This window comes from Sprattus sprattus, assembly GCF_963457725.1.
Source record: "Sprattus sprattus genome assembly, chromosome: 5".
Lineage (NCBI taxonomy): Eukaryota > Metazoa > Chordata > Actinopteri > Clupeiformes > Clupeidae > Sprattus > Sprattus sprattus.
Window position 1 is genome coordinate 8,995,433 of NC_137924.1, and position 21,703 is coordinate 9,017,135.

Consider the following 21,703-nt stretch of genomic DNA (forward strand, 5'->3'; position numbering starts at 1 on the left):
TAGCACCTAGCTTCCACCCTATTATTCCACTCTTAATTTAGAATTGTTTTCATTGATATCATATTCTTTGAAATCAAGAGGTTGAAATCTCATTAGCTCATCCTTGCACTGAAATTTGCTTGTGTCAAATAATATCAAAACATCAGACTTGAGTAAAAGGAAACACTGCAAAGAGAAGAAAATGGTTAAGTGGACATTCCTTAAAAGCAAACAGTTAAACATAAATGAACCATGTGTGTCCCTCTTTGCAGCTAATTATATTGCACCCTCTGCCGGGCTCAACTAATGGAACTGATCGTAATCTCCAACTATTTATACAGACTCATTGTAAGCAACTACAAAATATTCTTATACATCTGAAAGAGGCACCAAAGGCAGTTTTGCCAATTTCAAAAATACTTCAAACCACTTCATATAACATACTGGAAGCACAAATAGAAAAAACTAACAAATTACAGTTGGAAGAGTTATGAATCAGCAGATAAGCTTTTCATGACTGGTCAAGCAAAAGATCTCCACAGTCCAGAAGGAAGAGCAAACTAACTACTGTTTGTGTTCCGAAGAAATACAAAACTTGATACCTTAGAAGAGAATAAAACAGTATCGAAACAATACAATATTGCACCTTCATCATAATACAACATTATTTTTAAAACAATTAATAAATGATATAGAATTACAGTGCACTTTACTAAATCAACGTAAACTGATGTATTAGCAAACTACAAGGCATTTTGTCAATAATAAGTGTTAGAAGTGTATACATACACTGGTATGCATATTCACACTGTGTACAACTTAACAGCAAATACAAATATACCCTGTCATACCACCAACTTAACAGAATTTGGCATTGGCTTCCTATTACTGTAACAACTTAACCCTGAATGAAGCTTAGAAAAGCAGATATCCATCAAAAGCTTTACGTAGCATCACTGGTCAATGCAGTATCTTAACTAACTGCAGTATCAATATCAATGACGATTTATTCCTTATTGTAAAATATTCAAATATAGCCGTATATTAATGTTCAGTGTTACATTAGACACATTAGAGATTAAGAGATTCTTTGACCTTGCCATGACAGTAAAGGTTGATTAAAACATGGCTCAACCTCTACACAATGGGATCTCTCTTTAGAAGCATTTCTTGAAATTCCTCATTTCCCTATTTCCAGGCCCAAACTTTTCAAAACGTATCAACTGAGGAACACTTGCTGAATTGGAAATGTTCATGTAAGTGATGGTTTCACAGAAACACCAAGTTGTGTTGGTTTGAATCACTTAACTTATTAAAATTTCACCAGTAAAGCACATTTTCCAATAAATATGGCACAGAACACAACTTTCATATCCATGCAAACAAATAAATATAGAAAAAAGAATGATTCAGTAGTAGTAAATGACATGAGAGTAAATCATGTAAAATTTGTTCAAGTGTGACATAAAACGACACTGATCATGCAGTAAAATAGATATCCAAGTCAAGCAAGCATACATATCCATCACTGTCTTTTAAGAAACCTCTTTTGACTCGTTTAGTTTAAGATCCCTCTGCTTCTGCTGCTTTTAACTGTTATGCTTCAGTGAGCCATTTCCTTCTATGTTGAAATGTAAACAGTGCAGTCAAAGACGTAATATTGCTAATGGATTAGCTCCACTGGCTGGTACAGTCATCTAACACAGGGAGCGATTACATAATAACAAGGCCATAGTCTATGCAAACTCCACAGTTAGCACCTTATGGAACTCTCTCAAATTTTTTTTTCTCAGATTTTTCACAAGACCAGAATCAAATGTAGCATATCTAATATGAATGTGCCCGTTTATAAAACAATTGGGTTCTATCGTGTAATTTAGCTGTTTCTGATTGGACGAGAGACGTTCCATGCTATAGGTTATTCGTCAACATACCAACAGTTACGGGGTGTAGACAATTGAGCTGTGGAATTCTGGCAATTCAGTAAGGGAAGGACCTTCCACACTAAAAGTCTCAGAGATCCATTAAGGCGCTCTTGGCCAAGTCTTTAGTTCCCTGGAGAATTCTCTTCATATGACCCACCTTCGAAATCCCCAGGTCCTGCAGAAAATAACAGACAGAACAGCAAAACGTAAGAAAAGCACATGGTCTACACATTTGATCCTTTTCAAAACATAAGAAAAGCACATGGTCTACGCACTTGATTCTTCTTCAAAACATAAGAAAAGCACACGGTCTACACACTTGATACTTCTTCTAAACAAAAGAAAAGCACATGGTCTACACACTTGATTCTTCTTCTAAACTACATCTATGGCTCAAAGAGTTTACGTTTCAGTTTGAGGTTTTTGAGGTACTCTCATGTCTGTTGCATGTACAGGAATTGGACCTTTTTTGTAGTAAAAGTTACATTCCTGTATGTAAAGGTAACAGCATTTTTGCAGGCAAATCTTTCAATACGATCATAGTGATTTTGCTAAATAACTTGTGGAATAGTTTATGATCCCACTGTTGAGAATTTTGTCAATGATATCAAAACTATCAAAACATACCTCAGAATGGTTGCTTTAAGGAAGAGTAGTTTATATGTTAACAACACAGTGAACCTGTTTTAGTCTAGGAATGGCTTAAAGTTAGTAGATCATTCTTAATCACTTATTCTGCAGGTTTTCAAAACCACCGAGCAAGAATATACCCAGGGAAGATGGGTGTCACACAAGGCACCACATAACTGTACTGAGGGGAAACATTCTGATGTGTAGCATCCCCCTTGATTTCACTTATTTCATCAACATTTCACAAAATTTCAGTTCTGTGTCCCTGCTTCAGTCACAGTAAACTTCTTCTCATAGACAGTTGGGGAAAGTCTTAGCATGTGCAAGCAAGCTAACAAGCTAGTGTTGTCTAGCTAAATCCGTAATTATTAACGTCTATTAGCTCGACAGGTAATGGTCTGTATCTATGCATTCAACCTACGTAACGGCCAAGCTACGTAACGGCCAATCTCCTGAAAAGTTTCGTGACAAATAGGCATTTTGTCATCATCCTCTGATACTCTGAAGTACTGCCACACAGCCGACGCTCATAGTAACCTAAACATTTGCTTTGCGTGCGCATAATTTGCACGTCACCTTATCGGCCAGGTTCATCGGCAGAAATGTTTCATATCTGCAGATGCCGATAATTAAGTTTTGAAGCTTTTATCTGCCGATACCGATGTCGGGCCGATATGATCGTGCAACCCTAGTTAACATGGTTAAAAGTTGTTAACATGGTTATCCATTTTAAGTGGTAGGAAAATGAAAATCAATGTGGTATACATTAATAAGAGTAACATTTTGGGACAGATTTTACCCGTTTGGACAATGTTTGAAACTAGTTTGTATTCTTTGAAAACCTTGCAGCAGAACAAATGTCAATCACCCTCAATAAATGTCCATCTAACATTACCGCTACGAGCTAGGCCAATCACATTTCATTACCGTTGCTAACAATACATGTAGCTGTCCTTATAATGTCACTGTATCCACTTATAGAACACCCCTGGTCGGTCATATGGGATTCCAACTCCCAAAAGACAAAACAATATAACCAAAACTGATGCCAGATGCAATATTATCAGTGAATGGTTGTCAATGGAGATGCAATATTATCAGTGATTGGTTGTCAATGGAGATGCAATATTATCAGTGATTGGTTGTCAATGGGAAGCTGCGGGATGCAATATTATCAGTGATTGGTTGTCAATGGTGAAAGATGCAATATTATCAGTGACTGGTTGTCAATGGTGAAAGCGTTATTCTGTACAACTATATTTTGATTAAAGAGCTACTAACTAAGATGCCACTGAACAAAAGGTGGTGTATTTGAAAATTAATGCAGGGCTTTATTTCAACTATGTTTCAACACAAAGTTTAGGATGCACTTAACGCCAAAACTTACCATCAAAACCATGCTCAACTTATTCAACCGACTGCAGTATTCAAAAGCTACGTTACCCTACCAAAAACTTGTCTAACCTGGTCAATGTCTAATAAACACACACCCCTCACACACATACACACAACACGCAATACATACAATATACCCAGAGATATCGTTAATACATAATGCATAAGCATTGAATATCTATTTAAAAAAATGTAAGTGTTTTTGCCAGTATTCGCAACAAAGATTCACGTCATAGATCTAAAATAAAATAGATATTGTACAAGGACATTAATTCATATCATGGGCAAACTCTAATGTGATGATACATCCATAACATATTCCAACATAGCTTTTTTTGGTGTTTCTGAATGTTATAAAATCCTATATCGGTGCGCTTTGTTCATCTCATATCAGTTAAGGTTTGCAACAAATCTCTCTCTTTCCTTTTGACTTCCAATTTGGATTTCTCTCCTGACCACTTTCTGTAAATACCCAGTACCTCTCTTGTGGAGTTGGTATTTGTGATGAAAGCCGCAGTGTGTTAGTAAATACATGAAAGTAAGGTCCCAAATAACATTAGAACAGAGGATGCCAAGCAGAGCAGTGCAACACACAGAAGCAGACAGGGATCAGTAAGGACAGGGAAAGATCAGACAGCTTAGAGGAAGAGGAAGAGGAAGAAAGAGATTTGAAGAGCACGTTTTTTGACTGATCTGAGCGACATCAAGTGGGTTACTGGGGTATACCTTCAGGTCTCTCCTCTCGAGGTGAAGGAGCTCGGAGCCACGGATGTCATGTCGGATGAAGGTGTCTTTGTACTCCCCCAAGCTGAGCTGCTCCAGCCAGGTGGCCACTTCCTCCGTACCCCACCTCTGAACTACACAAGTCAAGAGCAAGAAGCCCCCTTTCAGTGTCCAGCCCCCTCAGATGCATGACAAAAGCAAACAGGGGTCAGCCCAAATTTTAAAACAAATCACAAAAGGAGGAGAAGAAACATAGAGAATGACAGGGAAGAAGTTGCAATAGCAGCCGGCAGAAGAGGGGTCGTAGAGGGCTCTGATCAAGAAGAACCCTGAGAGGAACTTGAGCATGCAGGTTAAAACGTTGCGGACGGACATCCACCATCCAATCAGAGCAAACACAGGAGAGAGGAGGGAAAGGAAGACTGAAGCCGGTGTAGCCTGAGTAGCCTTAGCCCAAGTAGCATTCCCCTGTGGTGGTGGCGGCTAGCTTTTACATCTAATTCACCTGGCTCAGTCGCTCAGGAGTGCAAACCTACAGCTGTCAACACTTTCAGGGGCTATAATATTATGAAAGATATTAGATGTTAAATAATTTCTACTGTGGATAACTTGTTATTTCATCCAAATATGCTAAAACAAAGGCATTTAGAAATTACTTGATTGTTATCCATTCACTGTATACGTACAAACACACACACACACACACACACACACACACACACACACACACACACACACACATACACTTTTGAACACAAACGTGTGTTGTTTATTTGTACTTACACACACATATTATATATAAATATTCAACTACAAACATCATCTCATACACACTGTTCACTCAGAAATGCTCCAGTTTGTTTTTAAGAATGAGATTGGACATTGTCATAACATCCTTTTTGTTTCAGAGAATTGTTCTTCCCCTTGCAGAATGTACAGCTTTGTAGACCTTTGCCATTCTAGCTGTCAGTTTCTGAAGATAAAGGGAATTTCAACAAGCCCTTCTCAGTGGGGGGTTGTGTTTAGGACTGTTTTATCTCAGTAAGACGCCAACCTGCTGACTGTGCAGGCCAATCATCCCAGAGTTTTCGTTTCACGGTGTAAGATGACAATAGTATTTTGTGTGTAATATTTCATTTTACACATAAAATACCATATTTAGCAGACGCTTTTATCCAACGTGACTAGAAATGTAATATAAATAAAATTAAGAGATAACTGAGATAATACAAATAATAAAAGCAGCAATACAATAACTATACTGTTTTGTTTTCTTTCATTTCTGCATGAGGGGTTAACACTAAATTGCCAGGTGATTTTAGAGGAACTAAGTCTTCAAGCAATACCTTGACTATGATGTCTTATTACACAGAAATGGCAAAGGCAAGTGTTACATCTGTAGAATAAAATGTAGGTACATAGGTGCTGATCTGGTGCCTGCTCTGTAGGAAAATTACTGTGAGCACTCACAGAGAGGGTAACAACAATTTAGCCAATCAAAGACAAGACACACTATCACCGGGCTATGTTTGTGATGTAACTTATCTTTTTTGTGTTTTGAACAGTGCTCGTTTCGAAATGCAACTGGAATTGCTAATCTGTTTATTCTGCTTAATACGGAAAAGATACGTTTACCTCCTAAAATTAATCTACCTGTAAACTCTATCTACCATAACTGTGGAACATCTTTAAATAATAGCTTATTGCTAACTAAAGTTACGTTAAAGTTTAAGTTGTTATCCGACTGAAATGCAAGGATAAACAACAGTTAATGTCTAGTAATCAGAAGGTTGCTAGCTCGATTCCCTGTCGAAGCGTCCTTGAGCAAGACACTGAACCCCTAATTGCTCCTGATGTGCAGTGTGCCATCAGTGTATACATCCTTGTAAGTCGCTTTGGATAAAAGCGTCTGCTAAATGTAAATGTAATTGAGTTACTCTTATGATACCAGAGACGTCCTGTGACTAGCCCAGTAGGGTAGTGTGTAATATTAGTCGTGTGGTGTAACCTATTATGCCTATTTTTTTGATTAACCATGATGATCAGAGTTTAGCACACTGATGTGGGACAGACAGTCCCCTCATTCTTTTAACAAAGATTCATGTCTGCACCTTGAGCACTCTGGCGCCACCAACAGGTTGAATTAGGAGGTGCGTTTAAGGAAGTAACTTTTAAACTGTATGCCTGTTTAAAAAAATAAGGCATCATTGGATCCCTTGGATCAAGCCAAGTTCAACACATCCTATGCATCCGATACAGAAAGTAAAAAATAAATTCACAAGCCACAATGTTCTTCCCATCTTCACCAAAATTGGCACAGATCATCTTCAGATGAGACCTTACAGATATTATCATATGGAATTTTGAATTTCAAAAGTCATTATTTCACCACAGGCAATCGAAACTGGTTGTGAGGTCATATCTCAGCAATGCCTTGAAAAAACGTACTTCATATGTGGACTCGTGACCTCATCTTAACACTATTTATTTGTTTGTCATCTGACCACTCCTGGCGCTGCTATAAGCAGAAATGTATTTTTGCTAATAACTGTTGTGTCTGCCTTTTTAAGTGCCTGGTAATACCATGGGAGGTTACAAGGCCATACCAACTTGTCATGGCGTACATAATTGATGCAGCTGCCATATTTGACTTCATAGAAAGGCCTAAAAGTCAGGCCTAAAAATAATTCAAAGGCCACATCTTTTTTTTTGTGCATAACTGGAGTTGTGTAAAAAAAACCATTGACGTGTGAATAGGGCCATATATGAATAGCCAATAAATAAGCTTAGACTAGCACACTGGCTACATAACACTAGAGTGTGTATACATTACAGTGAGTGAGATTCAGGCTATGCTCAAGATATCTTAGAAAGGTGTACACCACATCCTTCCAACAATACAGTACTACCCCATGGCTTGTGAACCATGTGCTCATCCATGGCCCAACCATGACTAAGGAATAATTTCTTCACTGTTGTGTTGTGACATCTGGTAGCTAAATAATCAAACTCTAGAGTATTTACCTGACTGTGGACTGGACTTCTTGGGTGCTTTTTCCTTCTTGAACTTGGGTACTATGCGGAACATACTACCACGGCTGTTCCTTTTGCCATACTCCAGAGAGTGATCCTGGATGACACAAGGGTTAAACAAGGATGAACAACCTGTGTCACACAGACTTTCAAGGGTTGACTGAAAACCCCCATTTCCAAAATAGTTGGTAGAAAATGGAAAAAAAAGAAAAATGTATTGTCTTTTTACTACACTGATCACACATTGTTTAATAACACTTGAAGATTGTTCCATCATACAGGTCTTCAGCTGTCAACTGTCTGGGGCCTTGGTCCCTGTTTCAGCCGTTGGCAGGTTAGCACTGCAGGCAAGGAAATCAAGCACCTACACTCTATGTTTACACATCCATGCACTTGTAATCCAGACAGAATGCAGTTTGGTGTCATCCCTATAAAATGCAGGGATGTCCTTTCTTCATTTCTGCATTTGGTACTGTCTGCAATTCTAATCCATGACACTTCAAATTCAGCCAACTGCTCCTCAGGGTCTTCGAGATGTCCTTTCTGTGTGTAAAAACCCCTCTGCTGTTGTTACACAGTCATGGCTCTGTAAATGGGAAACAAACACAGTAGCCCAGACTGAAGCATAAACAAATAAACAATTAACACGCTGTTTCAGGAGCATGGGAGTGAGAGGAGTCGTTTGATTGGCTGTTGAGCTCAAATACCAGCAACCTTTTGCCAGAATTGCCTTTAATGGTGCAAGTTAGCCAAGTTCTTGGCCCTGACATGCCTGCATGCCATGACAGACACTGACTCTTGGACCTGATGCTGATAACATCTTGGATGGCCATTTTCCTGTTTGATCTAGAGAATATGATGAATGTTTTTTCCACCAAAATCATGAGAAAATACTGACCAACCTAACCAAAAAACTGAAAATCCCACTGTTTTCATGCTCATCTATGATAATATTGTAGACTGAGAAGTTAGTGGTGGAAACTATGGACAATGTCTGCTTAGTATAGTAAGGGCATTGTTAGGTGTTATCTTGTATCTGTAGATGCTGCGGCAAATGTTTTGGGAAAATTATAGGAAATTGACATGCCTACCGTAATACTGCCGTTCACATGTGTTTATTGAACTGCAAGGGGCATTTGAGCAACAGCCAATCAAATGATATCCCTCTCTTTCATGGTCCTGAAGCAATGTGTGGATTGGGCTGGAATTGTTTATGGTTCGGTCCAAGCCACTATGTCTCCCACTTACAGAGCCAGGACTGTGTACAAACACCAGAACATTTTCTGAGCGCACATACTGAGCTGACAACGTGAGGAGAAATTTGCTGAATTTGGCCAAAAGTGTATCACATTAAAATCACGGAGAAAAACCTTTAACAGACGTAATAGCCATCCTCAGATCGGATTCCAATTCCACACTTCAAGTTAGATTAAGAGAAGAATGATGGTCTTGGAGTGATGGCCATTACTCCTGTAGTTCATGATCTTCACACTCACCTCTTCATCGTTGGGCTGGAGGATGTGGTAGAGCCAAGGGATTTCAGCTAATTTGTCGAGCTCCACCTCCACAATCTGGAGGGTGTTTGACAGTAATTCCTCATGAGGAGAGTCCAGTTGCTGAGGTGAAACAACACAAATGCATGAAATAACTTCATTCACAGATTGCTGCTGTGGAAGACAGTCAAAAACAGCTTCAAAAACCTTACCAAAGATGCTCGTCCCAACAGCAATGACTCTGTCTCATTGTGCAAGGCCTTAACAGTCGTTGCCACTTCCATGGCTGTGTTCCGGGTTAGATTCTGAGGAATACAAATAGACAAATAAATTGTGAACGGATTGAAACAAACTGAAATCTCCCATTCTAAGTGCCTCGCACTCCCGAACTGTGCCTCACTCATCTTCCTCTGCGAGAGAGAGAGAGAGAGAGACAGAGAAAGAGAGAAAGACTTTTGGCACTTACAAATACTCGCACACATGCATTCTGCTAGCCTCTAGGTTTTTCATGTTTGTATGTTCATGTACTAATATTCACTTTCACTTTCACTTTCACTTTCGATAGACAATTTAGATATTTGTTTGCATCAGGAAAACACTGTAAATGCAGCGGTGCTATGTCATGGTTTTGACACGGTTTCTCAGCAATATCACTAAAACAACCCAAACTCCATTGTCACCATTTACAACTTCATTCTGTTTACCGTCCATGGTGACTGTACAGTACCCATTATTATTCCCTGTCCCATCTACTCCCTTTTTCATCTTAAGTTTGACATTTGACATTTTTACGAAACTATCAAACCCTACCGACTGCTCAAGAAGTCACCCTTCTCAGAGTTTATCTTTATGTAAATGTCCTATTTGCATGATGTGTAAGGGTGTGTTAACCCCAAAAACAATAAGAAAGATTAAAAAGTAGTATGAAGCATGTATTTTAAAATTCCTAAGGTTTCTAACATGGTCAAGACAAAATAGCTCTTTCAGAAATAAAGCAATATTATTTTCAGGTGTACTAGTTAGAAAAAAAAAAAAAAACTGGCAGAACCCCATATTTGTTTTTGCTAGACAGCTAGAGGAACGTTAGGAGAAATTTTTAAAAGTAGATTATGATGGATTATAATCAAGGACTTGTCCTTTAACTGCTGCACCAAACTCACGTTTACAATGATATAGAAATTACTGTTGAAATGTTTGCAAGTGCAACCTTTTTAGTGCATCTTGTTATCTTTTGACCACAAATATTTTGTTTGTCCACTGTGGTCTACAAGATGAAAACTAAACCTTAATTCCATTAGAAATTCAACAAAAGGACCGATGATAGGTGTGTTTGCATTACTACATGACATGGTACTTGAAGGGAAAACATTGAAACATCAGCATGACTTACCTCTGGGAACTTAGGGTGGGTTTTGTTGATGGCATGTGAGGACGCATTGACAGCATGGGCAAGCTCTTGTTCCAGGAGACCATTTGTTTTGGCTGCTTCACAGATCCTGAATATAACACCCGAGGAAGACAGGGTTGGTGATCGCAAGGAAAATCTATGTGGATTTATGGTCATTTAAGGTAATTGTGAGGGCAAACCTACATTTTAACTGTTGACTTAAGAACACTCTGAATGCTTGACCGTAGCATTCAGAGCATCTGATGTAAATAGTTTCCCTGTGTGTGACCCACCACGGCAAAACCAAGAATAGTGAACCATAATTGAAAATTAAGATATTTAATGCATTCGATTCTCTAAAATTATCTTAAAAATAAAAATTATTTGTGCATTTTATTTTACTTTAATTTAACTTTGCCAAACGTGAATGAATCGAACATAAATTTGAGTAAATGCCTTTGAAGTTTCTGGTCAGTTGCCTTTCTACAGCAATGAGGCATGTCTAGAACTTCTATTCTCGGAACTTCTATATTCGGAACTTATGCCAGGTTTTGCACTGGCGTGTGACATATACTATGTAGATTTGGATTAGTCCTATAGGTATTACATGGCTGGACAACAACTGGGTGTGGCACCTGGTGATGAGCTCCTCAGCAGCACGAGCACACATCTGAATAAGGGTGGACTCCTCCTCAGTGGCCAAGTCTACCGACTGCTGAGGGAACAGGTGTGGCCGCAGTGGAGTCTTGTCATACTTCAGCTTATCCTCCCATGACTTCAGGGTGTTTTCAAATGCCTGCGCACACACACCCACACACACACACACACACACACACACACACACACACACACACACACACACACACACACACACACACACAAATAAAGCAAATAAGGAAAACATTTTCATCTACTGCTTCTGTATTATGCCATCTCCCATCCACTCTCACACACCCATCAGCAGGCTCACCCTGTCTCTAGTAAGCATCTGAGCTCTGTTTTTGTGTTGAATCTTGATAATTCCAGGTGGTTGTATCCAGGCTTCCCCGTCAACTTGAACAGGCATTCCCTCATCTCCCAGGATTGTGATCTTAACTGATCGACACTGGTAAAAACAAGTGGAGGCAGCATTGGTATACACAAACACACAGTGAAACAGTTTTCGGCCATTGAGGTAATACAAAACCATGTTTAGATTTAAGCTGAGGGTATCCTTAGTCCCAAACTGATAATATCATGCATATACGCATTCTGTGTATGTTTTCCCATGTGGAGGAGAATCTGATAAATGAAAAGTAAGGCACACCTGTGCAATGCGATGATGCTGGAGTTTGATGACTCTGGACACGGCCATCTGCATACTACCAAACACAGCAACCACTTCCAAGATTTTGTCATCAAATGATGGAGCGCAAAATATCTGCCATTAGGGATAAAATAAGGCAAGTTAAAAGTTGTGAAAATTGGTTTGGTGCAGAAACTCACCATTAATTGCACTAAAAGGTGCGTCCATGATCCTAATCCAACACACATTTAGTCAAATTCAGTTTATTGCTCCTTCTATCTGACTGTTCTTTGTGTGCACTAAAAAAAGTGATTGTACACAATAGTGGCTAGATGGGAAACAAACATAGTGGCTTGGACCAAGCTATAAACTATTCCAGTCAATTCTAATTTCCTGAAGGAAATACTAGTCCTTGCAAAGAAAACAACAACACAAATATTTCTAATAAATACAAAGTAAAATTTGTAGAAAGTTGAATGCTATTTAATGCATGCACATAGAGAGTGATAGAAACACAGACATGGGAGGAGAAAAGTCGAGAGGAAGAGAGAGGTGTGGGTAGGTCTATAAAGGAAGAGAGAGGTGTGGGTAGGTCTATAAAGGAAGAGAGAGGTGTGGGTAGGTCTATAAAGGAAGAGAGAGGTGTGGGTAAGTATATAAAGGAAGAGAGAGGTGTGGGTAAGTATATAAAGGAAGAGAGAGGTGTGGGTAGGTCTATAAAGGAAGAGAGAGGTGTGGGTAAGTATATAAAGGAAGAGAGAGGTGTGGGTAAGTATATAAAGGAAGAGAGAGGTGTGGGTAAGTCTATAAAGGAAGAGAGAGGTGTGGGTAAGTCTATAAAGGAAGAGAGAGGTGTGGGTAGGTCTATAAAGGAAGAGAGAGGTGTGGGTAGGTCTATAAAGGAAGAGAGAGGTGTGGGTAAGTATATAAAGGAAGAGAGAGGTGTGGGTAAGTCTATAAAGGAAGAGAGAGGTGTGGGTAGGTCTATAAAGGAAGAGAGAGGTGTGGGTAAGTCTATAAAGGAAGAGAGAGGTGTGGGTAGGTCTATAAAGGAAGAGAGAGGTGTGGGTAGGTCTATAAAGGAAGAGAGAGGTGTGGGTAAGTATATAAAGGAAGAGAGAGGTGTGGGTAAGTCTATAAAGGAAGAGAGAGGTGTGGGTAGGTCTATAAAGGAAGAGAGAGGTGTGGGTAGGTCTATAAATACATGTACAGAGAGAGATGCAGCAGCAGAGAAAGAGAAAGGACGTGGCAGATGTACACTGGCAGGGTGTGAAGCAGTACCTATGGGCTTGCTTAGTGCATATGAGGATGAGTGGGACTCTAACAGATATATTCTTGTGACAAACTTGAGCATGTTGTGAAATGTACATGTGTACATAAGCAACAATACAAGCTTCATTGTATTATTGTACCAGCCATTTATTTACAAATTTAAAGCAAATATGCATGCAAATATAAAATGTAGGATTATTCGTTTAAGGCAAGAAATGCTCCATATAGGCCTAAAAGGATCAACATTTATAACAGGGCAGGGGTATACACGATCATAATAATAAGTTTTAAATATAGCGGCAGGCTGTTATTATCAGGGTCTAAGCATTGTATGTGAATTAGCCCAAGTAGCATAAGGTTGAATGATCCAAAAGAGGACCATTTGAATTTTGTAAATGTTACCTAAAGATTTAAAGACAACATTAATTTTGAAGATAGACTAAATCATGACAGAGGAACAGAGGAAAAAAATTTTGTTGGAAGACATTGCTACTCTTTCGTCAACCTAGGAGTATATTATATTGGCTACATTATGTTTGCGTATGTTATTGAAACATGCACGGGTACGTTTCAAATTTGACTAGTAAAACAACACCGGACTGGTAAGAAAGAAATCCTAGCAGAAATCCTGAAAGGGGATTATTGCATCCCATGTTTTGAGCAGATACGGGTAATTGTAGGACTGTGCAACTACTCATGCATTTTCACTAACTGTTTCACAATTCTGTCTGATCAATGTCAGCCTAAATGAAAATGCCCTCCATTGTGGATCCTCAAATAAAAAAATTCTGATTGGACAATGTGAATAAGAATCTGAAAAATGGAGTAGAACAGTAGAAGGTAGTGAAGGTGTTTATTGGGTTACTCACATCATCCTCTTTTGTTCCACCCCAGAAGTTGGTCCCTCCAGCGTAGCTAGGGATATTCAACACAGCAATGCCCTGGAGGCTTGGAAGTGGAATGTACTGTCCATCACACTAAGCATTAGAGACAAAAACAGATACATGTTGATTTCCATGCTAAACGTTCTAGAAAAGATCATATGATTAGGATTTTTAAGTGGTCCTCCCACTGCAAAACTCATGTTTATAGCTTGCCAGGTTCGAGGGCATACCGAACGGCTTCATCTGAGTAAATCATGGCCAAAAATGTCCTGTTGTGACTGCCATCATCTTTTGTGTTGCCCCTCAGATGCCTTACTCCAGCTGCACCTTCTGCTCCAGATTACCACCACTACTCTTATCTGTTGTGTTGCTCTTCAGATGCCTCACCTCCAGATTACCACCAGTACTCTAATCTGTTGTGTTGCTCTTCAGATGCCTTACCTCCAATTGCACCTTCTGCTCCAGATTCTTGTATGTCCTCTGCAAAAGCTCCTTTGTCCCCAGTACTCCATACCACATCATGTTCTTTGTACGGCTCCTATAAAACACAGAGGTCAGGCGGTATGAACATTATCCTCATTTTCACACAACCCTTTACAGGCTTGGAACCAACTTCTGTAATAGACCAATAATTAATAACCAGCTAGAACAATATGAATGATTACAGTTTCATTTAAAGTGACAATATGCAACCCTTTTTTAAATACATTTCAAAACATTCATGGTCGTGTGTTTTGGAAATCACATCACTGCCCAGGATTTTCACTGTCATTTTGCAATTGCTGGCACAAAACACCAACAACAACTATTCCACTGAATACGTCAATAGTTTAACACAAAAACTACTGACCACTAATCGTTCACATAATGATAAATATAGTAGGGAAATAAAAGAAATAAGCAGAAAATTACTATCTGTTGGTTTGGGTGAGGCTGAATGATTAATGCGTGCTCTAAGAAACTACAAATCAACTCCCCATGACAACACACACCTCAAGGGCAGTATTCTCCTGCAGGAGACAGGCCCTTGTCTGGTACCCCCCTCCCCATTCCAGACAAACTAATACGCTAAAAACAAATAACACAAATCTATCCAAAATGGGTATGGATGCCAGGATTCACTATCAGTATAACATATCAATGGTGCAACCGTCATTAGGCTACACAAGGATACTGTGTAATGTCTTACTCTGAAGTTCACCAATTATGTCATTCAAGGTTATTTATGCACACACTGTTAGTTCCATAAATGTGAGGATAATTATGTTGTACAATCCCTCTCAGCAGCACAGAGCCTGATACTGTGTAAGCCTCCTGCTGAGGTCTGACAAGCACTCTGAGTGAGAGCAAAACGTGGGAAACAACAAAGAAAACTATTTAAGAAAATAATTTAAAAAAGGGGAATTTAAGAGAAAATATTCTATGGAAAATAAAAAATAAAAACCTTATGTTTGAACATAGCTGTTTTTTCTTCCATTTGTTATAACATTCTTCCACAAATTTGGTTTATTTCCCATTTCTGTCTTAAGATACACAACATTCGGTGTAAGCAAAACTAGATAACGGGCTCACCGGCACTTTTCTGGATGCTCTTCACGTTTGTTATTAAATTCCAACGATATCTTGGCATCCAATCCAATTCCGAAGTAGTTGTTCATGACACATTTCTCCATGTACCCCTCTCTGTGTGGGCAAAGAGCACAGCTGATGATCCAGTTTAAAAATCACCTGAAGGTAACATTAAGTAACAAAAACCTGAAAACATATGAGAAAGAGTTCTTACAGGGAATCCAAGTCTGGGTCAATGAAGGGAGTGGCTCCAAAAGGGTCAATGTTAGCAAGCAACATCTTACTGATGATGGAACTGCCGGCTATAGATGCAGCAAGGCCTGCCCGCAAGCCTAGACTCCAGAAGTACACCATCATTATTGACACAAAATGACTTCACAGAGCAGTTCATTCATAAAGTTTATACATTTCTAATGTTGCGGGAAAAGATCTCATCACTATAACTGTGTTAATGTTATCAGTTGGTCAGAAGTGTTGTATTTTATAGTTCTTCTTGGGCAAGATACTAAAGAACAACCAGGAAATGTGTGTGGAAGATATTGAGTAGGACTCAAATGACTCAGCTAGATTTAAACTTGGGTCCTCATGATGTACCTCTGGTGTGGGACACCGGTGATACATCTGTGCCATGGCTCCCAACACTGTTTTATACTATAACTACAACATAGCTCAGTGTACTATACTATAACTACAACATAGCTCAGTGTACTATACTTTAACTACAACATAGCTCAGTGTACTATACTATAACTACAACATAGCTCAGTGTACTATACTATAACTACAACATAGCTCAGTGTACTATACTTTAACTACAACATAGCTCAGTGTACTATACTTTAACTACAACATAGCTCAGTGTACTATACTTTAACTACAACATAGCTCAGTGTACTATACTTTAACTACAACATAGCTCAGTGTACTATACTATAACTACAACATAGCTCAGATATAGCAGTAATCATATGGTAAGGTGGGCTCACCTGGGCATATAATCCGCGTGTTGAGAACAGGGAGATTCTCCTTGCTGGTGGTGAAGGGAGTAAGTGAGAAGGAGCCACACGAGTGGCTGCTGCGGCTGAAGTGCCTCTCTGTTGGGGAGCATGGAGACTTGGCCACTGTGGGGACAGAGGAACCAAACACTGAATAGGTGATTCAGGCAACTGTCCCTTATTTGGTGTGAAATAAACATAAATGTTACGCTACTGGAGACTTGCTTATATCCTTTGCTTGTGAAAGACACGTCCACATTTTTAAAACCACCCGATCTGATCTAAGGTTCAGGGCTATACTCCAACTGAGTGAGTATACTGTGTGTCAGTAACATGAAACAAGTAGCCTATGAGTGACTATACTGTGTGTCAGTCACATGAAACAAGTAGCCTATGAGTGAGTATAGTATACTGAGTGTGTCAGTGACATGAAACAAGTAGCCTATGAGTAAGTATACTGAGTGTTTCAGTTACATGAAACAAGTAGCCTATGCCATCTGTCATACGCTCAGAGCCAGCCCCACTTCAAGAGTTTATGAGACTGGTGGTTGCTGGTTGTGCCAGTTACAAACCAAAACAGTATTGGAAATTTCGGAAACTCAAAAGCTGCCAAAAATATCTAAACTGTTTCCTTATTCATTTCAATGGGAATAAGATGGATTATAAACGCAATATTATTATTGGGATCAGGATGGATGTGTCAGAGTTGGAGCAGTGTCCATAAGAACACTTAAGAACAATAGTTCATGCTGACGTAATGAAACTAATAAAAAGATCTCATTTCATCAAACATTGTATTTCATCTAACCATAACACTTCTTGTTGCTATTTTAGACAAATATTGTAATAATCCAATTCCACAGAAAAAATAGGGAGTAACGCAAACAGCAGAGGGCAGTATGTTTACCCTTAGTGTTACTACTGAAAATACCACAGTGACTCTGGCACCTAGTGTCTCCTTAGAACTGGAGCCCATTTAAGTTTGCCACCAACCGTTCAATAAACAGATGTCAACTGAAATATTACAAGGTGAAGACTGATTTAGTGAGGTATGTGTTGCATAATCTTACAGGGGGAAGACTGCAGTTCCTTGGTGTCCTCATCCTTCTCACTGTCTTTATCATCCTCGTCCTTTTTAAAGTCAGTCAGGGACGGCAGGTCTTGCTCTTCTGTATGTGTATTCTGTTCATCGACCACTGATAAAAGAGAAGAAAGAACAATAAAGAAATGTGTTGCAATCCACGCAGTTCAAAAATGCAATTTCAATTCAGACGGACAAGTGGTCCGTAATCAACCCTGAGTCATTTCTTTGATGTTTTTAAAGTATCAGATTTAACATTTCTGCAATTCACAAAACTTCAAACAACTTCATTCAGCTCAGTTGAGAATTAGAAATCCACTGATGAAAAGGCTTATCCTTTATTATTAAAGAGATCCATGAGATGGAGAAACTAACCTTCCAATTGCATTTGAGAAATTACTTGTATATCGGAAGATGGACAAATTTGAATCTGTATATGTTTAAAGGGTTGTGGTTATTGATTTACTTTTGATATAATTTCCCATTTCATTTTCCTTTCTGCGGCTGTATATTATGTAAATACTTGTCTATGAATGCTGTAGCACATGTCACAATAATAAGTTGTACAAATGTAATTTCCCAATCCTCTCGCTTCCTGTCATATCTTCAACTGTCCTATCCAAATAAAGGCATAAAAGGCCAAAAATAAATCTTTTAAAAAAAAAGAAAAGGCTTATCCTTGTATCTCTTATCTCACCCTTTTCTGCCTGCTCAATGATCTGCCTCACCGCCTTCTTCAGGCTGTTGGCTCGGAGCATGAGCTGCTCGCGGGGGAAGAGGAGCTTGCAGGATGAAGAGGAGCCTTTCTCCGTCACGTTCTCCTCCAGCTTCTCCTTCAGCTCAGTAAGGGAAGAATCACTCAGATCTTCCTCCTCTTCAAGCTCTTCCTCCTCCTCCTCTTCCACTATGGGGGGTCTGATCACTGTGGGTTGACATACGGCCTGTGCCTCCATGTTCAGCGTCTGCAATAGGGAGTCCAGCTTCTCATTGAGGACGGCACACTGAGGAGTGGGGGAGCAGGAGGGGGAAGAAATGACAGAGGTCAAAGGTCAATATATTTCATCTTTATTTTGACCGTTTCAAACAGTCAAGTACATTCTACCAGTTCCTCCTGTTCTAAACACACATAGTAATCAGACCACAGCTAGTTTAATGTTAATCACTAGTAAAAATAAAAGTAAATCACATGCGTATGCTAACCCTAACCCTCAACATGTTTGGTCCCACCCAAACAAACGTTTAGGTTTAGTGATAACTCCTATATGAGGACCAGGGGGAGAATAGAGCACAAGGAATTAAATTAAGCGAAAGATCCAAACATATTTATTAGGATTTTGTAATGCCTCAAAGAACTAATGTGTAGTAGGCCTATATAGAACAAGGCATGTATCTGCCTGCAATGTTGTCACTGAATTGGCTAAGTATACTTGCTGAGGACACTTACAGCATACACCTGCAGACTAACGTGAGCTAAGAACATCAGATGTGCTTCAGAACTACAGAGAATCTGAAACGTTTGCTCTCCTGTGCATTCAGAGGAGAATGCAGACTGATGTTATATGCCATCAATATGCCGATGCAAAGATAATTATAATAATATACCTCCATTTTTCCATATAGGTTGTATTGTGGGGACCAAATACTGAAGTTCACACCCATAGTCTTTCGATCATATTATTATTAATGGTGTAGTTTTTGCCAGGATACTGATTTCACCAGTAATGAAACACTTGAGACACACTGACTTCACACAAGTGATCTCTATTGAACTAATTGAGTGAAGGGGGTGAACACTTATGCAACCAATTATTTTTGATTAATTAATTTAGATATCATTTATTATTATTACTTCGCTTGAAGACAGAAGCTCCTACCAAATGACAGAGGGTGAATAGAGATAAATAAATGAAGAAAAAATGAAGAATGTTGAAAATGAACACGATGTTCCCTTTAAATTGTAAATGTAGTTATTATTTTTGAGATGGGAGATGTCATTCAAATACTCACTTTGAGGGACATGGAGTCTGCCTCCCCTGTATTGTCAGGGCCTTTCTCATACGACTTCCCCACTTTAGCAACAAAGTCCTTCACTGTTCCACAGAGAATCCTGATAGGGGGAGAGTTAAATGAAACCTCTATTCAATACCTTTGCTTGCTATAAAGCGAACAATAGACAGGGAATATGACTCACTTTGCCGAAGATATGACCACCGAATGCTGATCCGAGCTCAAAATCTTTGTAAGATGAGCAGCAACTGAATCTTCATAGGCAGAAATCTGGAACTTAACCATTGGGGATATTAAAAGTTAATTTCATGCTATTGAAATAACCTTTGTGCATATGCTATCTGAGTAAATGTGTATGTACCTGGCCTGGGATATACAAATATACAAACTGAGCACCTGAAGGTGTTTACCACGCATATCCTTCAGTCATATATTCAGTATATATATATGTATGTGTGTGGACAAAAGCTTTATGTGTGAATGTTCACCTTTATGAAGGTTTCTACTTGATGTGGCCATTTCTGTGTGTATGATTGTGTGTATAATTGTGATTGTGTGTGTGTGTGTTTGTGCGCGCGCACACAAGTGGACTGGTACCTGACTGTCCTCTTCGTCGTCAACAGTAGGTGTGTTCTTATGAGGTATCTTTATCTCATGTGTCATGATACACCACCTGCAGAGGATTGAGAACAGCTGTTAATGACTGCTATGGACCCAGCACCTGCTGACAGAGTAGAGCAGAGCAGAGCAGAGCAGAGCAGAGCAGAGCAGTCTCCTTGGAGCTGTCCTGGTAGAAAATCAAATCTATGGTATCTGAGGGTCCTATATATTTTTTGGCAACATTTCTCTTCGTTAAAATGAATACTGAGTGTCACAAGACTCTTATTTTAAAATAGTGAGGGCTCATTTCTGCCTCTAAGAATTTGCTTGTAGCGGCCACAATTTTTAAATACACATTTTTTTACAATAACAATAATAGCTGTAGATCGCCTACAGGAGTCCCACCACATCAACACATGATGCAAGAAGATTAATTTATATATTTGAATTGTCAACAAACAGCACATGGACAAAATAAAGACACACCTTTACAGCCCATCATAGAGGATTTACAAGACTAATATCACAGGCAGTGCAGAAAGCTGTAAGTGGCCGAGCAGTCATCAGCACTATTTACTTATAAGTTTAAAAAAATTGCATGCCACTTATGTGAATTCCTCATTTCAACTGGCACATAACACACTGCATAGCTGTGTGTAATATGACCGCCACACAAAGTAAGAGAATGAGCATGGATGGATTATGAAATCAAAGCCCTCTAAGTCCCAGATACACGCACAGCACACACAACAAAAAGCAAGTCCAACCACAGTGTGCATATTTAATACCTGTCGATCGCCTAAAGGAGTCACACCACATCAACACATGATGCAATAAGATACATTTATATATTTGAAACAAACAGCACATTAATCGTCAAAATAAAGACACACCTCTACAGCCCATCATACAGGATTTACGAAACTAATATCACAGGCAGTAACTGTGTCTGATTTACAAGACTAATATCACAGGAAGTAACTGTGTCTGATTTACAAGACTCATATCACAGGCAGGAGCTGTCTTTTTCCTGTCCCAGCATGCCTTGCTACTGACACAGCCTGCCCTTTCACAACCAATCTAACAAGCCAGGCTTGCGTAACATATCATAGCGTTATTAAATCACATTCATTTGATTTACTCTTTGTGAAATGAAATATAAATATGCCCAAAGATTGATAATAAGATATTGAAATGTGTCAGTTGCAGTTTCCCCTATGGAGAAAATGTCATGAAATTTGGCATGCATCCAAAGAATGCGGTAGTGATGCAGGGTGTGCACTAGGTGGCGCTACTCAACAAATGAATCATAATGTTTAAAAGATAAATCCTAGTGGTTATAAAAATGTCATAACATTTGACTGTATCACTGCCACATTCTTCGGATGCACGCCACATTTCTTTAATGGGTATTCATTGTGGATGACCCATTTGCACAGAAAAAC

At 39.1% G+C, this 21,703-nt stretch overlaps 1 protein-coding gene across 1 annotated transcript in view; it reads right to left on the reverse strand.

Annotated features, from left to right (window-relative positions):
• Positions 1-765: 765 nt before the first annotated feature.
• dgkh (diacylglycerol kinase, eta) overlaps positions 766-21,703 on the reverse strand; it is a 55,505-nt gene continuing 34,567 nt past the window's right edge. Inside the window, exons 13-30 of the mRNA XM_080838652.1 lie at positions 20,256-20,331; positions 19,843-19,934; positions 19,659-19,758; positions 18,349-18,652; positions 17,641-17,766; positions 16,562-16,696; positions 15,790-15,907; positions 15,579-15,689; positions 14,448-14,544; positions 13,992-14,099; positions 11,872-11,985; positions 11,536-11,670; positions 11,201-11,361; positions 10,569-10,674; positions 9,391-9,483; positions 9,182-9,301; positions 7,677-7,782; positions 766-2,079 (exon numbers count right to left, since the gene is read on the reverse strand). Of these exons, the coding sequence (XP_080694778.1) occupies positions 2,027-2,079; positions 7,677-7,782; positions 9,182-9,301; positions 9,391-9,483; positions 10,569-10,674; positions 11,201-11,361; positions 11,536-11,670; positions 11,872-11,985; positions 13,992-14,099; positions 14,448-14,544; positions 15,579-15,689; positions 15,790-15,907; positions 16,562-16,696; positions 17,641-17,766; positions 18,349-18,652; positions 19,659-19,758; positions 19,843-19,934; positions 20,256-20,331 (2,155 nt within the window). The 3' untranslated portion in view covers positions 766-2,026. The remainder of the gene's footprint in view (positions 2,080-7,676; positions 7,783-9,181; positions 9,302-9,390; positions 9,484-10,568; positions 10,675-11,200; positions 11,362-11,535; positions 11,671-11,871; positions 11,986-13,991; positions 14,100-14,447; positions 14,545-15,578; positions 15,690-15,789; positions 15,908-16,561; positions 16,697-17,640; positions 17,767-18,348; positions 18,653-19,658; positions 19,759-19,842; positions 19,935-20,255; positions 20,332-21,703) is intronic.